The following is an 18,678-nucleotide window of genomic DNA, read 5'->3' on the forward strand; positions in this document are numbered from 1 at the left end:
TTGCAAAACACACAATTGATGATGCATCATCAGAAGACTCAATTAAACAACTAACAATTAAACAACAGCCATTTTGAAAGTCTTTTCTGCTTTCAACTGAGATTTGTTATGCCCAGAAGCGGAGTTCACATGGCCTGAGTGATTTGACAGTGGTCTTTAGCTTCAGCAAAAACAAAGAGTGTGTCAACAACGGAAACTGGTGGAAAAAAGGTTATCCAACTGTGTCAATCCTCTTTTAGCTGGTCTTTCCATCAGACATAAAAACCACATGTTCTACTCGTTTTTCACACAACTTCTTGCTTGGTGTGTGTTAGATGATGTCACAAAAAATAGGACAGATTCTCCATCACACTTATGGATAACAAATGAATGCTCATAGACCAAAGCACTTTCATGAACATGAACTTTCAAACCAAAATGACAACGTATTGCAATTTGCTGGCTGAAACATCGATTTTTGTAATAGTTACATCAGGGCTTATTCATACCTTGAGGCTGACGTCAAACCCCTTTAAATTGCTTGACAAGTGCAATTTAATTTTGGGCGGGACATATTGAAAGGCATTAGCTACGTCACAGCCAAGATCTAAGATTTGCCACAAACTATTTGGTTGGAGGTGGTATCAGGGAGAGGGACACTGTCATTCTTACATTTGATTGTACAAAAATGTGTAGTTCAAGATGAGTCGTAATTATTTTTGTTTGTTTTCTCAAAAAGGAACGACAGTTGACTGTCAAAGGGGGCGTTTACCCGACAGAGTTTTCAACTGAAAACGGAAAACTTTTTATGCGTTTTGGCCATTTGGACATGACAACGGCATTTTGGGGCCTGAAAACGGGTTTCAAAGTGAAAGTTTTTGAAAACTATGCTGTTATTGTCTCCGTGTAAACATACAAAAATTTGAATTTGTGAAAATGATGATATCATGCGCACGCGTATTACGCTGTTCAGACTATGGGTACGAGTACTTCAAAACAACGCGCGAGACATTCAAATCTACAATGGCGTTCTACAGGATTGTGTTTGTGCTGCTCAAGACTTGTAGTAATAAAGCAACCGTCCAGACAAAATTGCCTGAGAGATGGTAGAACCCAGGAACCTGAATGACTCCACTACTGCCACAGTACTGTTCAGGATGATGGGTGGGTGGGATCCTCTCCTGAAGTCCACTATTATCTCCACTGTTTTGAGCGTGTTCAGCTCAAGGTTGTTTTGACCACACTAGACAGCAAGCAGTTCAACCTCCTGTCTGTAGCCTATGCATAGCCTACCCGTCACCATTTCAGATGATTACTGTGGTGTTGTCTGCAAACTTCAGGAGCTTGACAGTGGAGTCTTTTGCAGTGCAGTCATTCCTGTACAGGGAGAAAAGCAGTGGAGTGTGAATGCATCCCTGAGGAGCACCAGTGCTAATAGTGATGGTCACGGATCTGAGTTTCCCCAGTCTCACTAACTTCTGCCTGTCAGTCAGAAAGTTTGTAATCCATCGACAGATTGGGGTGAGCATGGAGAGCTGGGTCAGTTTGGTTGAGAGAAGATCTGACATGATAGTATTGAAGGCTGAACTGAAGTCCATAAATAGGATCCTTGCATAAGTTCCAGGTCTGTCAAGGTGTTGCAGGATATAATGTAATCCCATATTGACAGCGTCATCCACAGACCTGTTTGCTCGGTAAGCAAACTGAAGAGGGTCCAGCAGGGGTCCAGTAATGTCCTTCAGGTAGGCCAAAACCAGTCTCTCAAATGACTTCATGACTTCATACGTGAGAGCGACAGGTCTGTAGTCATTAAGTCCTGTGATTTATTTTTATTTTTTTCTTTCAGGGGGGGGGGACCTGATTGATGGTGGAGCGTTTGAAGCAGCAGGGAACTTCACACTGCTCCACTGATCTATTGAAGACCTGTGTGAAGATAGGGGCCAGTTGATCAGCGTAGACACTCAGACAGGCAGGTGAAACACCATCTGGGGCTGAAGCTTTCCTAGTCTTTTGCTTCCAAAAGACCCTGCACACATCCTCCTCACAGATCATAAGTGCAGACTGAGTAGGAGGAGGGGGTTCCAGAAGGTGTTTGTGTGTGTATGTGTGTATGTGTGTGAAGTGAAGATCAGTGCAGGGGATTGGTGTGAGACTGGGCTTTTCAAACCTGCAGTATAACACATTCACTTCATCAGTCATTAGTTGACTCAATGCAGAGCGAGGGGGAGGTGTCTTGTACTTGATGATGCTTTTTAGGCATTTCCACACAGATGCAGGATAACTGGCTGAAAACATTTTTTTTTAGCTATTCAGAGTAGCTTCTTTTGGCCACTCTGATTTCCTTAGTAAGTGCGTTCCTGGCCTATAAATGTGTTTCAGACTTGTGTTGAACAATTAACTGCATCTGGGATTTTCCATAATCGGCTGATTAATTGGTTATCTGCATTTTCCATATTGGTGTCGGTAAAATCCAATATTGCTTGACCTCTAATCCAAAAAACTATGGTTTTTGTATTCCTGTAGATTCTTTAGAGAACAAAATATTAAGTATCCCATATGTAAAGTATTTATTTTTTCCAAAGGGGAAATCACACATATTTGTATTTTACACACATACAGTAAAACTACATCAATATTTCACCCATTTCTAGCTGTACATCTGGAATCTATTTGGAGTCCAGTTAGCCACTATTACTCTGCATGTTTAAAGTACAGAAGATTCCCAGACTTAGCTACTGATTCAATCTTTATGAATATCATTGAAGGCCAAAATACCTTAGGACTTTTGAGATGATCACAACTAGATGTGAAGGGTCCCAGCCTCAAGTCAAACTAAACACTCATTCAATTTAAAAGAGTAACATGGATGAGATAGAAAATAATGGCAACCAACTGTATCAACCTGAGACCTTTTATGAACATCATTTGGAACCTTTAAAGTTGCAAAACTGTTTTTTTTTTGTTTAAGACCTAAAAACCTTTATTATCAATGGGTTCATGCTTTTAAATCATATATGCACATTATTAAGAATAGATAAAGTTGTTTAAGGCTTATTACTGTAAAAACATTTTAATCAGGCACATACAGGCAAATACAGAAAAACATAACTCTTTAAGGTATTTAAGTACTCCGGTGGGGAAAAAAATCAGTGTTTCCTTATTAGAATATCAATGATCTTTTGACGATGAGGTACAAAGGTAACACAAATGGCACATTTCTGGAGCGCAGTGCTGTTGATAACTGAAAACGGATTTCATTCACCTATATAATTCTATTAACTTTTATTTTAAGCAACAATGTGAACAAGAGAACATTATTTATTTTCTTCAGAGGCAGCATGAATAGAACACATTTCACAGTTAACATGAAAATATGAGGAATTGTTTGTGTACATAACAAAAGTAAAATAATATCTTTCATAAATATAGGACTCTTTTACAAGGAGAGGGACAGGCATATTCCTGCAAAGCTCAACTCACTCTCAAAAAATAAATGATAGACAAAAATCTTTTAACTGTAATAATGATTTACTCCTATAACCTTGAGGATCTGATCAAACATAGGCACTGTTTTCATAATTATAAGGTTGAGCCTTTTTTCATGGGCATCTGAAAAAAAACAAAGTCTGTTGACAATTCAATTGACTCTACATTTCATTACAAAAAATAAAATAAAAAATGCAGTCTAGTCTAAAGGAAACATTTACAATAGTCCTAAGCAAGTAATGTAAATCATTTTAGGAAAATATGTTTAATAATCACTTCAAATCAAGGCAGCACATTCATTCTGTAAAGGAAGTTTTAGAAAATGTCTTATGCCACCATTATTTTGTTTGAATTATTTGACTTAACTATGCAAACTATACATTGGAGTAACAAAGATGTTTCTAAAATCAAATCAAACAGTTTGTTCAACCAATATGGGTGTAACACTATTTAGCAATGCAATTTACAGAGATTAAAACAAAAACAATCCAACATTTTGTTGATAATTAGCAAAACTGAGCAATTCTTTAATCAGAGTAGTGTATGAAACATGCTACAAATATTTACCTATAAATTTCAGTACCAATACTACAGTGTAGTGTGGAGTTGTATTCTTTATTTGGGCCAAATCAAACACATAATTGGATACCTTGGTGTATTTATTCGAAACGAAACATCCAGTGAGAGAGAACCAACAGGTCAAGCTAAGAAATATTAAGTTATCAAATTAGAGCTTATTTATTGCAACGTCAGCCATTTTCACTGGCTTGAATTATCATACAGTACATATGGCTCCTCTTCTTGCACTATAGTTGTTATACTTCAATACATAAATGGCATTTTAAATGTAAAAGTTAAGTAGAAACTTATTACCAGCTTTTTAAATCCTTGAAAAAAAAATATATATATATATACATTTTTAGATTTAGTTTCATAAGCTTCAGTTATGTCCCCATTAACCAGGCAATGGGAGAGGGAGCAGCATGTAAAAAACCTTCCAAACACTGTACATGTATTGTAATTTTGCAGATAACTTTTTCATAAATACTAACAGCAAAACATATTCCCCAAACATTTAAGAGCTTAATACTGAACATACTTAGAACACTTTAGAATTGCAACTGTTACTAAACTAAAATGAACATTCATAACACACATACTATTACTGCCTCAAATATACAAATATAAATGTATGTCAATAAAATCACAGGTTATAACAACCGTTTGACATATGTCATTTTCTAAACATCAACAACAACATCAGTACAAAAATATATAATAAAAAATGTTCTTTCTTACAAAACATTGACATCAACCAATAACTGTCCTTTATAATGTGCAGATGCTGGCAGATGTCTGTTGATGTTCATGAAACTTGCCAACAGCATTTCACAATAGCCATTTTAACTTTTTTAGAACCCAAGTCAGTGAGTCTAAAGAATTTGTGAAAAACACAATGCATTCTGAAACCTCTGGCCAGCCAGTAGGGCAACATGACACACAACATGATGTTTAGGACTATGCCAGAGGCATTTTTAGAGTACCTGAGTCAGGTGAGAATGCATTCTGTTGAGGTCTGAAATGACAGCATTAAGGGGTTATATTCTCAGTTCTGTCTCCTCATGCTGTAGAGAGTGTTCAGGGGTATTGATAACAGAGGAAGAGTGACCTCGAGTGACCACATAAGGAGAGACGGCTGGGGAATGGGCAGCAAGAGGAGACAGCGATGGAGAGAAACTTGGAGACATGGCTATTGAGGAAACAGAGCCATCATGGTCGATGGGCGACCGTTGCAGTAAAGACAAGTGGGGAAATGTTCGCCCAACAGCAGGTTTTGGAAGAACAGTTTTGGCCCCTGGATGAGCTACAGAGGTAATAAGGGGAGGGGGGTCAATTCTGGGCTTGGGATCAATCTTTATTTTATGCTGAAAAGGCCGCCGAGGGTTAGGCGGCGCATTCTCATCTTTTAATCGGGCAATTTCTGTGAAGACATTAGCCAGAGGCTGAAACTGAGGGCACCAGTTGAGGAGATAATCCCAGTTGTAGCTGCCTCTCAGTTCCTCATCACTAGCAACAATTGCTGTGAGAGAACCATCAACAGCAGGCTTACCATCCTCTGGAAAAGTATAATCTTTTGGATGTGAGAGGTTAAGCCCTCTTCCAACCCCGAGATATCCACCTGCCTCATCCCGACAGGGCTGGCTTGCTAATAGTGTCCCACTTAAACTTGCCAACTTTTTCCCTTTGAACCATTGGTTTGTATCCATCCCTGGCTCACAGGAGATTTCAGATAGCTGATCAGCATCTTGCTGGATTCCCGAGTCAGGCCCTCGAGCAGCTATGTGTTCTTGCATGGAGGAAGAGATGCTGGAAACTTGTGGATACTCGTTAATCATCCGGATCTCATCATCCTCTGCAGCTTCTGCTTCGGCTGAGCCACGTCCACTTGAGTGGGATGGATCAAGTGACCCACCTCGTGTATAGGCAGCTCCTACGTTTCTGGCTTGATCTGCTGCATACCCAGGAAGGGTCTGATGGTAGAGATTCTCACTCCCTGGAACCTTCAAATCTTCAAGGCTATGCAGAACGGTACCATGGTCGACTATCCTGGTGCAAGTTTCTTGTTCTTTGTACCTTTGGGATCTCAAGAGGAAGATCACCACAACAATTATGATCAAGACCACAATGGCTGCCAAGGAAGCAACAATTGTACTGACAAGCACCACATTCATGTCTGTGGCCAAACCAAATGATGTATGGGTAACATCAATGGCAATGTGGGCAGAAGCTGTGCGTGAGTTCTCTAAGGGACTGTGGGCAATTACATCCAACGTCATCTGACGTGTCTCCCTTTTGGACCGGCTGACATGTCGATGATAGGCATCCATCTTCAGGGATATCACCCCAGTGGATGTGTTGACCTCGAAGTAAGGTGAACTGTTTGCAAGCGTGTAGAGGACAATGCCGTCTATCCCTCCATCCTCATCTTTAGCATTCATCTGGCCAATGCTTTGCCCTTTCTTGGCACCCTCTGGTACACGGAAGGCAAAGTCTGAGTTTGTGAAAACAGGGTCATACTCATCTTCACCTGTCACAAAGACCTGGACTTTGACAGTAGCCGTGTAGTTTCCAGCATCCATTGCCAGGGCGATAAAATTGAAAGCATTTACCTTCTCAAAGTCAAGTGTCAAACACGTTCGTACCTCACCAGAGGTTTGGTTAACTAAAAAGGAATCTTTACCATTGCCTGAATTGTACATTAGGAAATATCTCAGCTCCCCATATGCTCCTTTGTCATGATCGATGGCATGAAGTATGGTAACTAGAGCATTATGGGGCTTGTTTTCACGAATGCTTGCTGTGAGTGTTTTGAGAGGAAAGTAAGGTCGGTTATTATTGACGTCCTTGACTTCTACAGTTACAGGGGCAAGAGCAAAGTGGCCCTGAGCATCCAAGGCCTGAATGATGAGCATGTGAGTGGACTGTTGCTCACTATCTAGAGACCTCCGAAGACGAAGGGACCCAGTCCACCGATCTACAGAAAAAATCTCAGATTCATCCCCAGAACTGATAGAATACTGAACCTCTTCATAAGGTGTCGAATCAGGATCTAGAGCCAAAAGTTTAAGTATTTCTGTTCCTGTTTCTGTCCCTTCATTGACAACAATTTTGTACTCCACCTTGCTAAATGCTGGTGGGTTATCATTTGTGTCTGTTACATTGATCAGCACTGGGACAGTAGAGCTTCGTTGTGGGATTCCACGGTCTGAGACCACAATAGTGAGATTGTAGCAACTGACAATCTCAAAGTCAAGTTTATCAACTAAGATCAGTGTTCCGACCGTCTGAAATCCATGGCCTTCGAGAAAGCGCACACTACTCTCAATTTGGAAGGCATTGCCAGTGTTTCCACTGGCAATGGCAAAATCAAAGCCACAGTTGTCTCTAAATAGGTCTACATCCACTGCTTCCAGGGTTAGAATGGTAGAACCAGGATCTTCATCTTCAGATATAGAGGCTCTATACTCTGTCTGGTGGAATACAGGGGCATTGTCATTGACATCAGACACATGAACCTGAACAGTGGTAAGAGCAGTCAATGAAGGAGTTCCACTATCACTAGCTTCAATCACCACCAAAATGGAAGGACGCTGTGAGTCAAACTCAACCTTTTGCATGATGAAAAGTGTGCCTATGTAAAGAAATTACATTTTAGAAGCAGATTCAAACAAACATTTCAGCATAAGCTTTACACATGATAAAGTCAATCAATTGAGAAAAATGTAATTCTACTGCTGAAAAAAGAACCCAGGATAAACCACCCTAAACTGATCTTAGCTAGTTTTCCAGTAGGGCTGAACGATTTGGACAAAAAAAATCGAATTGCAATTATTTTGAAAAATATTGCGATTGAGATTAGAACTGCGATTTAAAAAAAGAAAAAAAAAATTCTCCCAATTTGGAATACTCAAATCCCAATGTGCTTTTAAGTCCTCGTGGTCGTGTAGTGATTCGCCTCAATTCCAGTTGCCTCCGCGTCTGAGACAGTCAACCCGCGCATCTTATCATGGCTTGTTGAACGCGTTGCCATGGAGACAGCGCGTGGGGAGGCTTCATACCGCAGCATCCACGCTCAACTCACCACACGCCCCACCGAGAACGAACCAAATTATAGTAACAACAAGGATGTTACCCCATGTGACTCTACTCTCCCTAGCAACCAGGCCAATTTAGTTGCTTAGGAGACCTGGCTGGAGTCACAGCATACCCCAGGGATGGTAACCAGCGTCTTTTACCACTGATTTTAAAGGGGTTTTCATCATTGTTTTTTTAAACCCAATGAGTTATTATTAAATTTAGAAATGTTTACGTAAATATATTTTTGTATAATATTAACAACAACAACTGAACAATTGGTGGTGCACAGAAGGAAGACATTTTTGTTTGTGGTTGAGTTTTCAATGGCCTTTTAATGCAAATAAATGTTCTCATCTCTTCTGTCCACAAAAACCCAAAGGCTACTTTAGATTTGGATAGTAACATTTAGCGGCAAAGCATACAGTATTTTGAAATACACAAATGTGCAATTAGTTAATCTAGAGCACTGTAAATATAACACGCTCAGCTCATTGGCCTCACGTGTGCTTTGAGTATCTGTAACGTATTTGTAACACTCAGAGAAAAGAGCTTCGCACATACAGTAAGTGCAGCGATTAGCACGTGCACACTATTTATTTTTTCAATTAAATCACTGTCCTTGCTGTTTCATAAACGCAATGAACGATTTATTGAAATAAAACCAAAATCATTCAGACCTGGCTGATTTAAGCAGTTTTTTTTTTTCAGCTGGGATTATGTAAATTATCATGATAAATGACAATAAGCACAAAGCAACAGAAAAAATAGTACAACTTACCATTGCTTTGGTCAATGTAGAACATGTCTTTTGTTGACACAACCCTGTATGTTATTCTACCGTTCTCTCCAGAGTCCTTATCTGTAGCGGTTACTGTGATAACTGAGCTACCTGCTGGTGAGTGCTCTGCTAGAGTCACCTGCCAAAGACATTAATAAGCCTTAGCACTGACTGTTTTGAGCAGTAAACAGCATACACATATTTTTCAATTTACCCTAAGAAATACTTGTCATCTGTTCACAGGCAATATTTTCCAAATACAGATGTAGAGACCGTATGTCTCTTTGACATTTAAATAAAGTGCAGATTCTTAAAACAATATCAAAGCTTGTGTAACATATCTGTTATTACATAGCTCTCTGGAATAATTTATTCTCATTGGTCAATCTTGGCATTCTGGTGTCAAATATTGTTGAGCAATGACCATGCACCCAATTTCCAACATACAGTCAGGTCCATAAATATTGGGACATCGACACAATTCTAATATTTTTGGCTCTATACACCACAATGGATTTGAAATGAAACGAACAAGATGTGCTTTAACTGCAGACTTTCAGCTTTAATTGGAGGGTATTTACATCCAAATCAGGTGAACGGTGTAGGAATTACAACAGTTTGTATATGTGCCTCCCACTTTTTAAGGGACCAAAAGTAATGGGACAGTTGGCTGCTCAGCTGTTCCATGGCCAGGTGTGTGTTATTCCCTCATTATCCCATTTACAAGGAGTACATAAAATGTCCAGAGTTCATTTCAAGTGTGCTATTTGCATTTGGAATCTGTTGCTGTCAACTCTCAATATGAGATCCAAAGAGCTGTCACTATCAGTGAAGCAAGCCATCATTAGGCTGAAAAATCAAAACAAACCCATCAGAGAGATAGCAAAATCAACTGTTTGGAACATTCTTAAAAAGAAAGAACGCACCGGTGAGCTCAGCAACACCAAAAGACCCAGAAGACCACGGAAAAGAACTGTGGTGGATGACCGAAGAATTCTTTTCCTGGTGAAGAAAACACCCTTCACAACAGTTGGCCAGATCAAGAACACTCTCCAGGAGGTAGGTGTATGTGTGTCAAAGTCAACAATCAAGAGAAGACTTCACCAGAGTGAATACAGAGGGTTCACCACAAGATGTAAACCATTGGTGAGCCTCAAAAACAGGAAGGCCAGATTAGAGTTTGCCAAACAACATCTAAAAAAGCCTTCACAGTTCTGGAACAACATCCTATGGACAGATGAGACAAAAATCAACTTGTACCAGAGTGATGGGAAGAGAAGAGTATGGAGAAGGAAAGGAACTGCTCATGATCCAAAGCATACCACCTCATCAGTAAAGCATGATGGTGGTAGTGTCATGGCGTGGGCATGTATGGCTGCCAATGGAACTGGTTCTCTTGTATTTATTGATGATGTGACTGCTGACAAAAGCAGCAGGATGAATTCTGAAGTGTTTCGGACAATATTATCTGCTCATATTCAGCCAAATGCTTCACAGTACAGATGGACAATGACCCGAAACATACTGAGAAAGCAACCAAAGAGTTTTTTAAGGGAAAGAAGTGGAATGTTATGCAATGGCCATGTCAGGGATGAAACTCAGCGTCTGCTGATGTCTATGCGTTCCAGACTTCAGGCTGTAATTGACTGCAAAGGATTTGCAACCTAGTATTTAAAAGTCAAAGTCTGATTTATGATTGTTAATCTGTCCCATTACTTTTGGTCCCTTAAAAAGTGGGAGGCACATATACAAACTGTTGTAATTCCTACACCGTTCACCTGATTTGGATGTAAATACCCTCCAATTAAAGCTGAAAGTCTGCAGTTAAAGCACATCTTGTTCGTTTCATTTCAAATCCATTGTGGTGGTGTATAGAGCCAAAAAGATTAGAATTGTGTCGATGTCCCAATATTTATGGACCTGACAATGCGGTTCTAGTTTCATGTCTCTTTTATCATTTCAAGGTCTCTTTCTTTTTAACTTCTCAATTTAAACCCACATTCATGTACATTAGGTCATGTCCATTAGGTCAGGGTCCTGATCACTTTGTTGGTATTTATTTTGTGATAGTGACCAGCTGACTGTACATAATACCGATTATTACACAGCTACTTGCCAAATAAATGTACCACATTTTAAACACTTCTATGTTCATGTGGAGCGGAGGGGGGCGGGGCCGGGTCGGAATATCGCGCGCCCGGTCCCCAATCGGCCTGATGAGGCGCGAAGGAGGAGGCGAGAACCGGCTTGTCAATATAAATAATAATTTAATGAAAACTCAAAAACACATAAACAAACACACATGACGGACATGCCCGTAATTCTCTCTCTCTAATTCTCTCTCTCCGTCACCGGCCGCCTTTATCCCTCGCGCGCCTCATCAGGCCGATGGGGACCGGGCGCGCGATATTCCGACCCGGCCCCGCCCCCCTCCACTCCACAGTTCAATTTAACCTTAATTATACTTCTTAAACCTGTGATCTCTCCTAATGGTTTGTACCTCATAAAGGTCCTGTGAGAAGACTGGAGCATTATCATTCACATCTTCCACAAGCACAGTCAGATTTGCCTGACTCTGTTGCTTTGAGTCTGAAGAGCTGATGGTCAGTATGTACCATGTTCTCTCTTCAAAGTCCAGAGGGGAGGTCAAGGATACTCCTCCTCCATAACGGTGTATTCCAAATTTCCCCTGAGAGTCAGAGTCCAGGAGAATGGAGTAGGACAGAGCAGGACCAGAGTCCACATCATTCCCTGTGACCTGAGTGATCACAGTGCCAATCAAGGTATCTAGAGACATAAATAAACAAAAACAATCAAACACGATATACATTGTAAAATAACATTTACATTTTCTGCTTTTGATTGCACATTTCAAAGTATTGATGGGACAGACTAAGTCACCATTGACTTTCTTGCATATTGACTGAACATTCTGCCTAACATCTCCTTTTGGAACAAAATGAAGGTGAGAAATTGATTGCAGAATTAAATTTTTTTGTAAACTACCCCTTTAAGTGTTGTAAAAAAAAAATGGAACACATTGTTCTACATCAGTGACTGGAAATAACTATTAAGGACTTTGGCGAGAAAAATGCCTAGTAATTGACTCAATCTTTCAGCATGGTGTGCCTCATTGTTTATCTGCCAGATAAAATAGGAAATTTAGTTCATTGAGTACAGCAGTGATACTGGGTTCACACAGCAGTCAACTTACTCTCAGGGACCCGCACTTCATGTGGAACAGGGATGGTAGGACTATTGTCATTCAGGTCTATGATGATCACTGTGAGAGTGGCAGAACCTGCTAACCGAGGGGTGCCTCTGTCTGTCGCCATAATAACCAGACTGGAGAAACAACAATAAAATCAATGCCTCAACATACTCAGGTAAAAGTAAGTTACAAACTGTGATGTAATAGTAGAAGGAAGAACTAAGCAATAGAGCTGTTCTGTCATGACGTTACTTTGTAGACTAACCTGGAAGGGTTACAACATAAATTACACACACATTAGGGCAATTAATCTAAATAAAACTGAAATCGTGATGTGACCCAGTGCAATTATCAAACCGTGAGGGCTGCGATTTAATTATACAAGTAAATAGTCTGAACATGTTCCCTGCTGTGTTCTGCTTATGTTCGCAGCTGTTTTATCTGTAGTTCTGTCTTAAATACATGTAAACAGGGTCAGTGTATTACACATGTGTTTTCAGTTGTTTCAGAGCGTTCTGTGCTCTATACTTACTAGTTCTATCTGGTAACCTGAATGACAGATGTGCTCTGAGTTTGTTTCGGTGAACTAATGTGCAGTGAGCTTATCATATTTAAAGCACGCCAGATTTACTTTAAATGCATATTTGCATTATTTTACATATGTTTGGTCGAACACTTTATTAAACAAATCTAAAAAAAACTTTGACATAGGGTTTTTGTGGACAGAAAAGAGTTAAGAGCATTTCACTGCATTAAAAGGCTGTTGTCAACTCTATTACAAACAACAGAAATTTATTTCCTTCAGATTTCTGCCACAATAAAAACTTCCACCACAATTAGGCTTGAGGGTTTAACATGAATCAATAGCATTGCCAAGAGCGAGTTTGTGTAGATATTTGTATAGATATATATTTTAAAGGGGTGTTTCTGGTTTAATATAAGTGTTCAGTAAGACACACAATTAATCGGTCAAATACATAAAAGATGAACTACACACCGTTACATACGACATAAAAACACAATACATGTTCCTTGCCGCAGTCGCCTTCAGCTTGCTTGCAGGGGTACTAAATACAATTATTGAATTATTTATTTTTTATACACAATTTACAATCATTTTTAATCAAACTACACAAAGATCACTAAGAATTTATGGATATTATAGTTTCATTTTCTATTAAGGAATGATTTTCTGTAAAGCTGTGATCTAGTGTGATAAAATCACTTACTAATCTTGTCTACGTAAAGTTATCCAGTATTTTAACATCAATGTATTGACAACGGAGCACCAGTAAACCCTGTAGTCCTATATCCCAGTAACTTTCGACTGAAATAAAGGGAACCAAAAAGAGTAGCAAGACTTTGACTTTTCAGTTTCATCAATGTCTTCTGTTTATGAACAAGCTGTCATGCTATCCTGTACATGATCAGATGTACAGAGAAGACACAATGCAATGTGTGCGTGTTTGCATGTTTGCTTCAGTCTGGTTCTCAAAAACCCTTTACCCACCTTAACAATAAACATAATGAGTGATATCATTGTTTTCAATAATGTAAAACCTGTACATATCTGTTAACTTCTCAGAAAATGTGTTTTGGCGTTTCATGACCCTTTAAGAGGACTCAAGTGTAAAATACCTTTTTTAGAATAGTATTTCTGCTTGGTATTAAAGCATGGGCAAAATTGGTTACATTTTGGTTAAAAAGATTCACTTCCATGTTTCTTTTTTTCAACCACAAAGCTGTTTTTGCATTTAAAATGCAAGTTGCTACACAAGGACTGTGACGGATGTACATTTTTTTAGTATGTAAACTCACATCCTTGTGGTAGTTGTAGTCCTTTTTAAGCACCTTGTTAGCAACTTAATGTATGCAATTTTATGTTGGATGTCAAAATGTTGACCACGGATGTTACTCAAACAATTATAAAAAATAAAAAACAATAGAAAATTCTGAGGGAACCCACGGCTCAAAAGCAGTCATTGTCTTCTGTGTTTTAGGACAACAAACTAAACAGCTCTATAGTAGGCACGTACTTTGTCTGTGTCCAGATCTCTCTGTCCATGATGGCAGCGGTGGATATACTGCCTGTGACGGGGTCGATCTTGAAAAGGCTGCTCGTGGACGATGACCTTATGGAGTAGGTCACCTGCCCATTCTGACCCTGGTCCAGGTCATTCGCCAGCACCTGAGGAAATTGCCAGTGAAATTGGAAATGAAAATACAGGCAGATTTGCAACAGCTGCTCAAGAATAACCTAAACCACTGAGCGATTTTGGTCTTGGAAAGCAAATAGTTTGAAGGAAAAAAAAAATGTAAAGAGGGAATCGGTTGTGGCTATGTAGGACAGCTGAGCCTATACTCCCATCATAGACAATAACAACATTGTGGTAAAAGTGAAGGAAACACTTTTGGCTCACAATGAAAATAAGCAGAACAACTCTGTTGTAAGAAAAAGGCATGTTTAACTCCCATAACTTTACACTTTACTGAAGAGTCAGCCATTGTGAAATCAGAGTAGAGGATACTGTACCTGAATGATAGGATGATCATAGCCCTGGGCCTCGTAAACATAAGCAACATAGTTGTGAAGATGAAAACGTGGTAAGTTGTCATTTACATCCTGCAGGAGTAGGTTGACTGCCATGAAAGAGCTGGAAGCTGTGGTTTCTGCCTTGACCACCAGGCGGAGTCGAGAGTTCTCCTCAAAGTCCAGACCTGTGGAGCTCTCAACCCAAATCTCACCTGAGAGGATGTAAAGTCATAATGAATGTATTAGAACTATTGGTTATATCTTATTAGAAAGGATAATGTAAAGACTCAATCATACCTGTGTGGGTACTGATGGTAAAGGACTGCTGCTTGTTGCCACTGAAAATGCTGTAGTTGATGCCACTGCTAGAACCATCAGGAAAGTGAGCTTGTATTTGAATTACTGCTGTACCTATGAAAGAAAAGACTTTTACTTATTACAATAATACATAATTTAGAATCTACACATATTGTACTTATACCATATATATTTTTAGAAACATCTGCACACAGTAGCTCAAAAAATATATGGGCAAAATGAAGGAATTTCATTTCATTACATAACATAAAATCAAGCAGCATTCACTTCTCAAACCAAATGGACTTCACTTTTCTTAAATATTTCTGTAATTACTTTTAACCAGCTGGTCCCAACTAACATCAGTTGAACTATTTCCTTTAAAGCAATATGATATTTCTGTATATGCTGTTATCACACCTTTGGCAGCATTCTCCTGCAGACTGACATCCTTAGCGCTGCGAGAGAAGCGGATACCCTGGTAACTCTGCTCTCTGATGTACACAACCACCACTCCCAGAGAGGACTGTGATGGGTTACCCTGATCCATGGCCTCCACAATGAGAGTCCGCTGGCTCTGGGTCAGTGCGCGGAGCTTCTCGGTGGCTTGGATGTCCCCTGTCAAAGAGTTTATTGTAAAGCCTTTGACTGGGCTTGCGAACCGATAAAATACAGATCCATTTGCACCAAAGTCTTTATCTTCAGCTCTCATAGTGGCCAAAACTTTGTTGTTGGAAATACTAGTGCTGGAGACATTGATGATGAGCGGGTCTGTGATGAAGAAAGGGGCATTGTCATTTATGTCTAAGATGTGGACAGTCACATGAGCAGATGTGTTACGGGGGTTGGAGGCTGAGGAGTCCACAGCGTAGACTTGGAAGCTGTAGGAGGCCACCTTTTCTCTGTCAAGAGCTGCCGCTGTAATGATGTGACCAGTGTGTTGGTCCACAATGAACATGCCTCTGGACTCAGGACTCAGGAAGTAGACCAACTGGCTGTTGGACCCTTCATCCTGATCTGAGGCTGAAACTTTTAGAACAAGAGAGCCATATGGGGAATCTTCTGATACATCCACAGTGTAACTGCTGCTAGGGAACACTGGGCTGTTGTCATTCAGGTCCAAGACCGTAATATCCAAAGTCACAGTGGTAGTTAGGGATGGTGTACCCTGATCTTGTGCCTCCACAGTGAGAGTGTATCTTGCTTTAGATTCTCGGTCCAAAGGCCTGGAAGTGGACAGCAGACCGTATTTCCAGTCCAAATGGAAATCACCAAAATGGTCTCCCTCTGAGGAAAGAAAGACATAAAAGATATAATTTGTGTTAGCTTTACCTTTGTTTAGGAATTGCAATTAAACAACAATCAATTGATTTCATCACCATTGAAGAAGTAGGGATATAACGATGTAAGGCTTGCCCCAGGATGTCATAAAAGTCAAAGAACTCTGCGAGAACCAACATCATAAATCTCTTACACCGATGAGCATCTCCACCTGAGACAATGCACCCTACTGATTATGGACCTAAAACACAATTCTCACATCTGACCTCTATCTCTCCCCATTCTCCCCCACAAGGAACACACACAGACACACAAAATGTATATGTGAAAATATAACAAAGAAAACCATGAAAACAAATAATGTAACTAGGCATGTTTGGTATAATTTCAAATGTCTCTGGTATATTGTATAAATGCGACTGGTATACTGGTCTCTTTCACGTGTTGATAAAACTAATGGTAACAAAGTTATAAGGTCTTTTGCCAAATGCTGAATCTTTCTGGAGGTCTGTCCACCTCCCTGCCTGTATGTTAATAAGGTATGACACCAGGACTTCCAATCCTAACCACTCCCAAAATTCCCTTTTTTCATGGTTTGGATATTTAAGGAAAGCTGGCTCAGAGCTTGTGGAATCTACATTCAGATCTCCTGCACAGCTGTTGTGTGTAATGACAAAGAAATCAGGGTCTCTGTAGTCAGATGATCCCACAAAGAAAACGTATGTAGTTTTTCTATACCAGGTAATTGCAATTTGAATTTCTTATGTTTGGTAAATGTTTGAATTGAATGCAACTTTTTTACTATACTTTTAATAAAATGTTATTTATTTATTAATTTTAATTGTATTATTATTTTAATTGGATTGTTTGAATGTATTATTATTACCTGGTAAAATAAATGGTTACATTTGAGTTTATTCAGATATACTCTGAAACTATTGTAGATTATGTTAAGTCCATGTTTCTGCAAATCTACGACCAGGTTAGTAGCGGACTAAAGTGGATCATGGGGCACACAGACTGAGACTTTAGAGCTCCGACTAACAAATTGGCATTATTTCAAGTGTACTTAAAGTGTACAGGCTTGATATGGATTTTCTGATTAGGACAACATGAAGTTGTCAACCAAGCCTAAATAGGGTAAAGTCTAAACATCTGGTTATTGTAATATTTTCTAGCCAAGTGTACATAGGAAACTATGGCATGATTATATAAAGCTATGTTTAACTTAGGTATTGTTGGTCTATCTTTGTAAATTTTGTGGTCATGACCTCTGGGTAGAAATAATGTTACTCTAATTAAGTGTTTACTATCCAAGGGGACTAAACAGAATACTTGTAGATAAAAGGGCAAGTGTAAGCAGCCATCTAATTAGCATTTAGTCAATTACTGTTTTAATGATCAATACTGCCGTATTTGTGACCGTGAGATACGTGTACACGGCTGGCATGAGACTCTCTAAGCAACAGGAATTCGAATGAACGAGTACAATATAAAATAGAGTTAAATAAATTTATTAAATGTTAAATCAAATTTAATAATAATAACTAAGATTAGAACATTAGTTTCCATCCTTGGAAATGTTTATAATTTAAATAAAGTTAAATAAAAAACATTTTATGGAGTCAGATAAAATAATCGGGGATAATAAAACTAATAATATAGTTATATAATTGGAACGAAATAACTTAAAATGAATATGCATGATAAGACAGAAAGCGCAGGAGACCTTCAGCCATGCCACTGAATACCATCCTTGGGCCAGTTGGGTGGCTTCCCTATTCCTCCTTTATTTTATTCAACTTCCCCCCTTACGCCGATAATACAAATTTGAGCGCCGATACTTTAAAAACTGTAATTAACAACAAACGACCAATTATCAAAATTTTTTATAATATAATTTCATATAAAAGTAATCACATTACTAATTACTTTTAAGTAACTTTCTAAAACACTTTATCATAGAACAGCTTGTTCCCTGCCTGTCACTCACTCAACATTGTGTTAATGTAATGACACTAGGGGTTCGCTCTTGAGAGCTCCATTCACCTTTGCTTTATTAAAAAAATGAAAGAAAAGAAAATTGGTGATCAACTTGCTAATTGCTGCTGGAATTATGGCGCGTACCAGTGGTCACCCTCACATGGTCGAGAGTTGTGCTTCCCCTGGGCCCTTTGGCGTGGAGTCCACAGGTATAAAAAATATATTTTCTCTAAAAGAGCTTGCACAAACAATTGACATCTTTTTAAAGATGTCCTTTCGCTACTGGGTGTGGCCGTTATCTCTCTCCACCGGATGATCATGAAATCTGTCTCGAGTGCTTGGGGCACCAGCACACTGAGGCAGCTTTTGTGGAGGGGTCATGTTCTCACTGTGAGAACATGTCCATGAGAATGTTGCGGTCACGGCTCTCTTCCTTCTTAGTGAAGCAGAGAGCCACCGTGGATGCTTCCCGACCCGGTCCATCCTGGGTTG

At 39.4% G+C, this 18,678-nt stretch overlaps 1 protein-coding gene across 1 annotated transcript in view; it reads right to left on the reverse strand.

Annotated features, from left to right (window-relative positions):
• Window positions 1-3,062: 3,062 nt before the first annotated feature.
• Window positions 3,063-18,678, reverse strand: part of dchs1a (dachsous cadherin-related 1a) — a 135,788-nt gene continuing 120,172 nt past the window's right edge. Inside the window, exons 14-21 of the mRNA XM_052106577.1 lie at window positions 15,343-16,209; window positions 14,923-15,036; window positions 14,626-14,837; window positions 14,129-14,280; window positions 12,096-12,226; window positions 11,382-11,668; window positions 8,882-9,020; window positions 3,063-7,657 (exon numbers count right to left, since the gene is read on the reverse strand). Of these exons, the coding sequence (XP_051962537.1) occupies window positions 5,064-7,657; window positions 8,882-9,020; window positions 11,382-11,668; window positions 12,096-12,226; window positions 14,129-14,280; window positions 14,626-14,837; window positions 14,923-15,036; window positions 15,343-16,209 (4,496 nt within the window). The 3' untranslated portion in view covers window positions 3,063-5,063. The remainder of the gene's footprint in view (window positions 7,658-8,881; window positions 9,021-11,381; window positions 11,669-12,095; window positions 12,227-14,128; window positions 14,281-14,625; window positions 14,838-14,922; window positions 15,037-15,342; window positions 16,210-18,678) is intronic.

Source organism: Xyrauchen texanus, chromosome 36 (genome assembly GCF_025860055.1).
Source record: "Xyrauchen texanus isolate HMW12.3.18 chromosome 36, RBS_HiC_50CHRs, whole genome shotgun sequence".
Taxonomy (NCBI): domain Eukaryota; kingdom Metazoa; phylum Chordata; class Actinopteri; order Cypriniformes; family Catostomidae; genus Xyrauchen; species Xyrauchen texanus.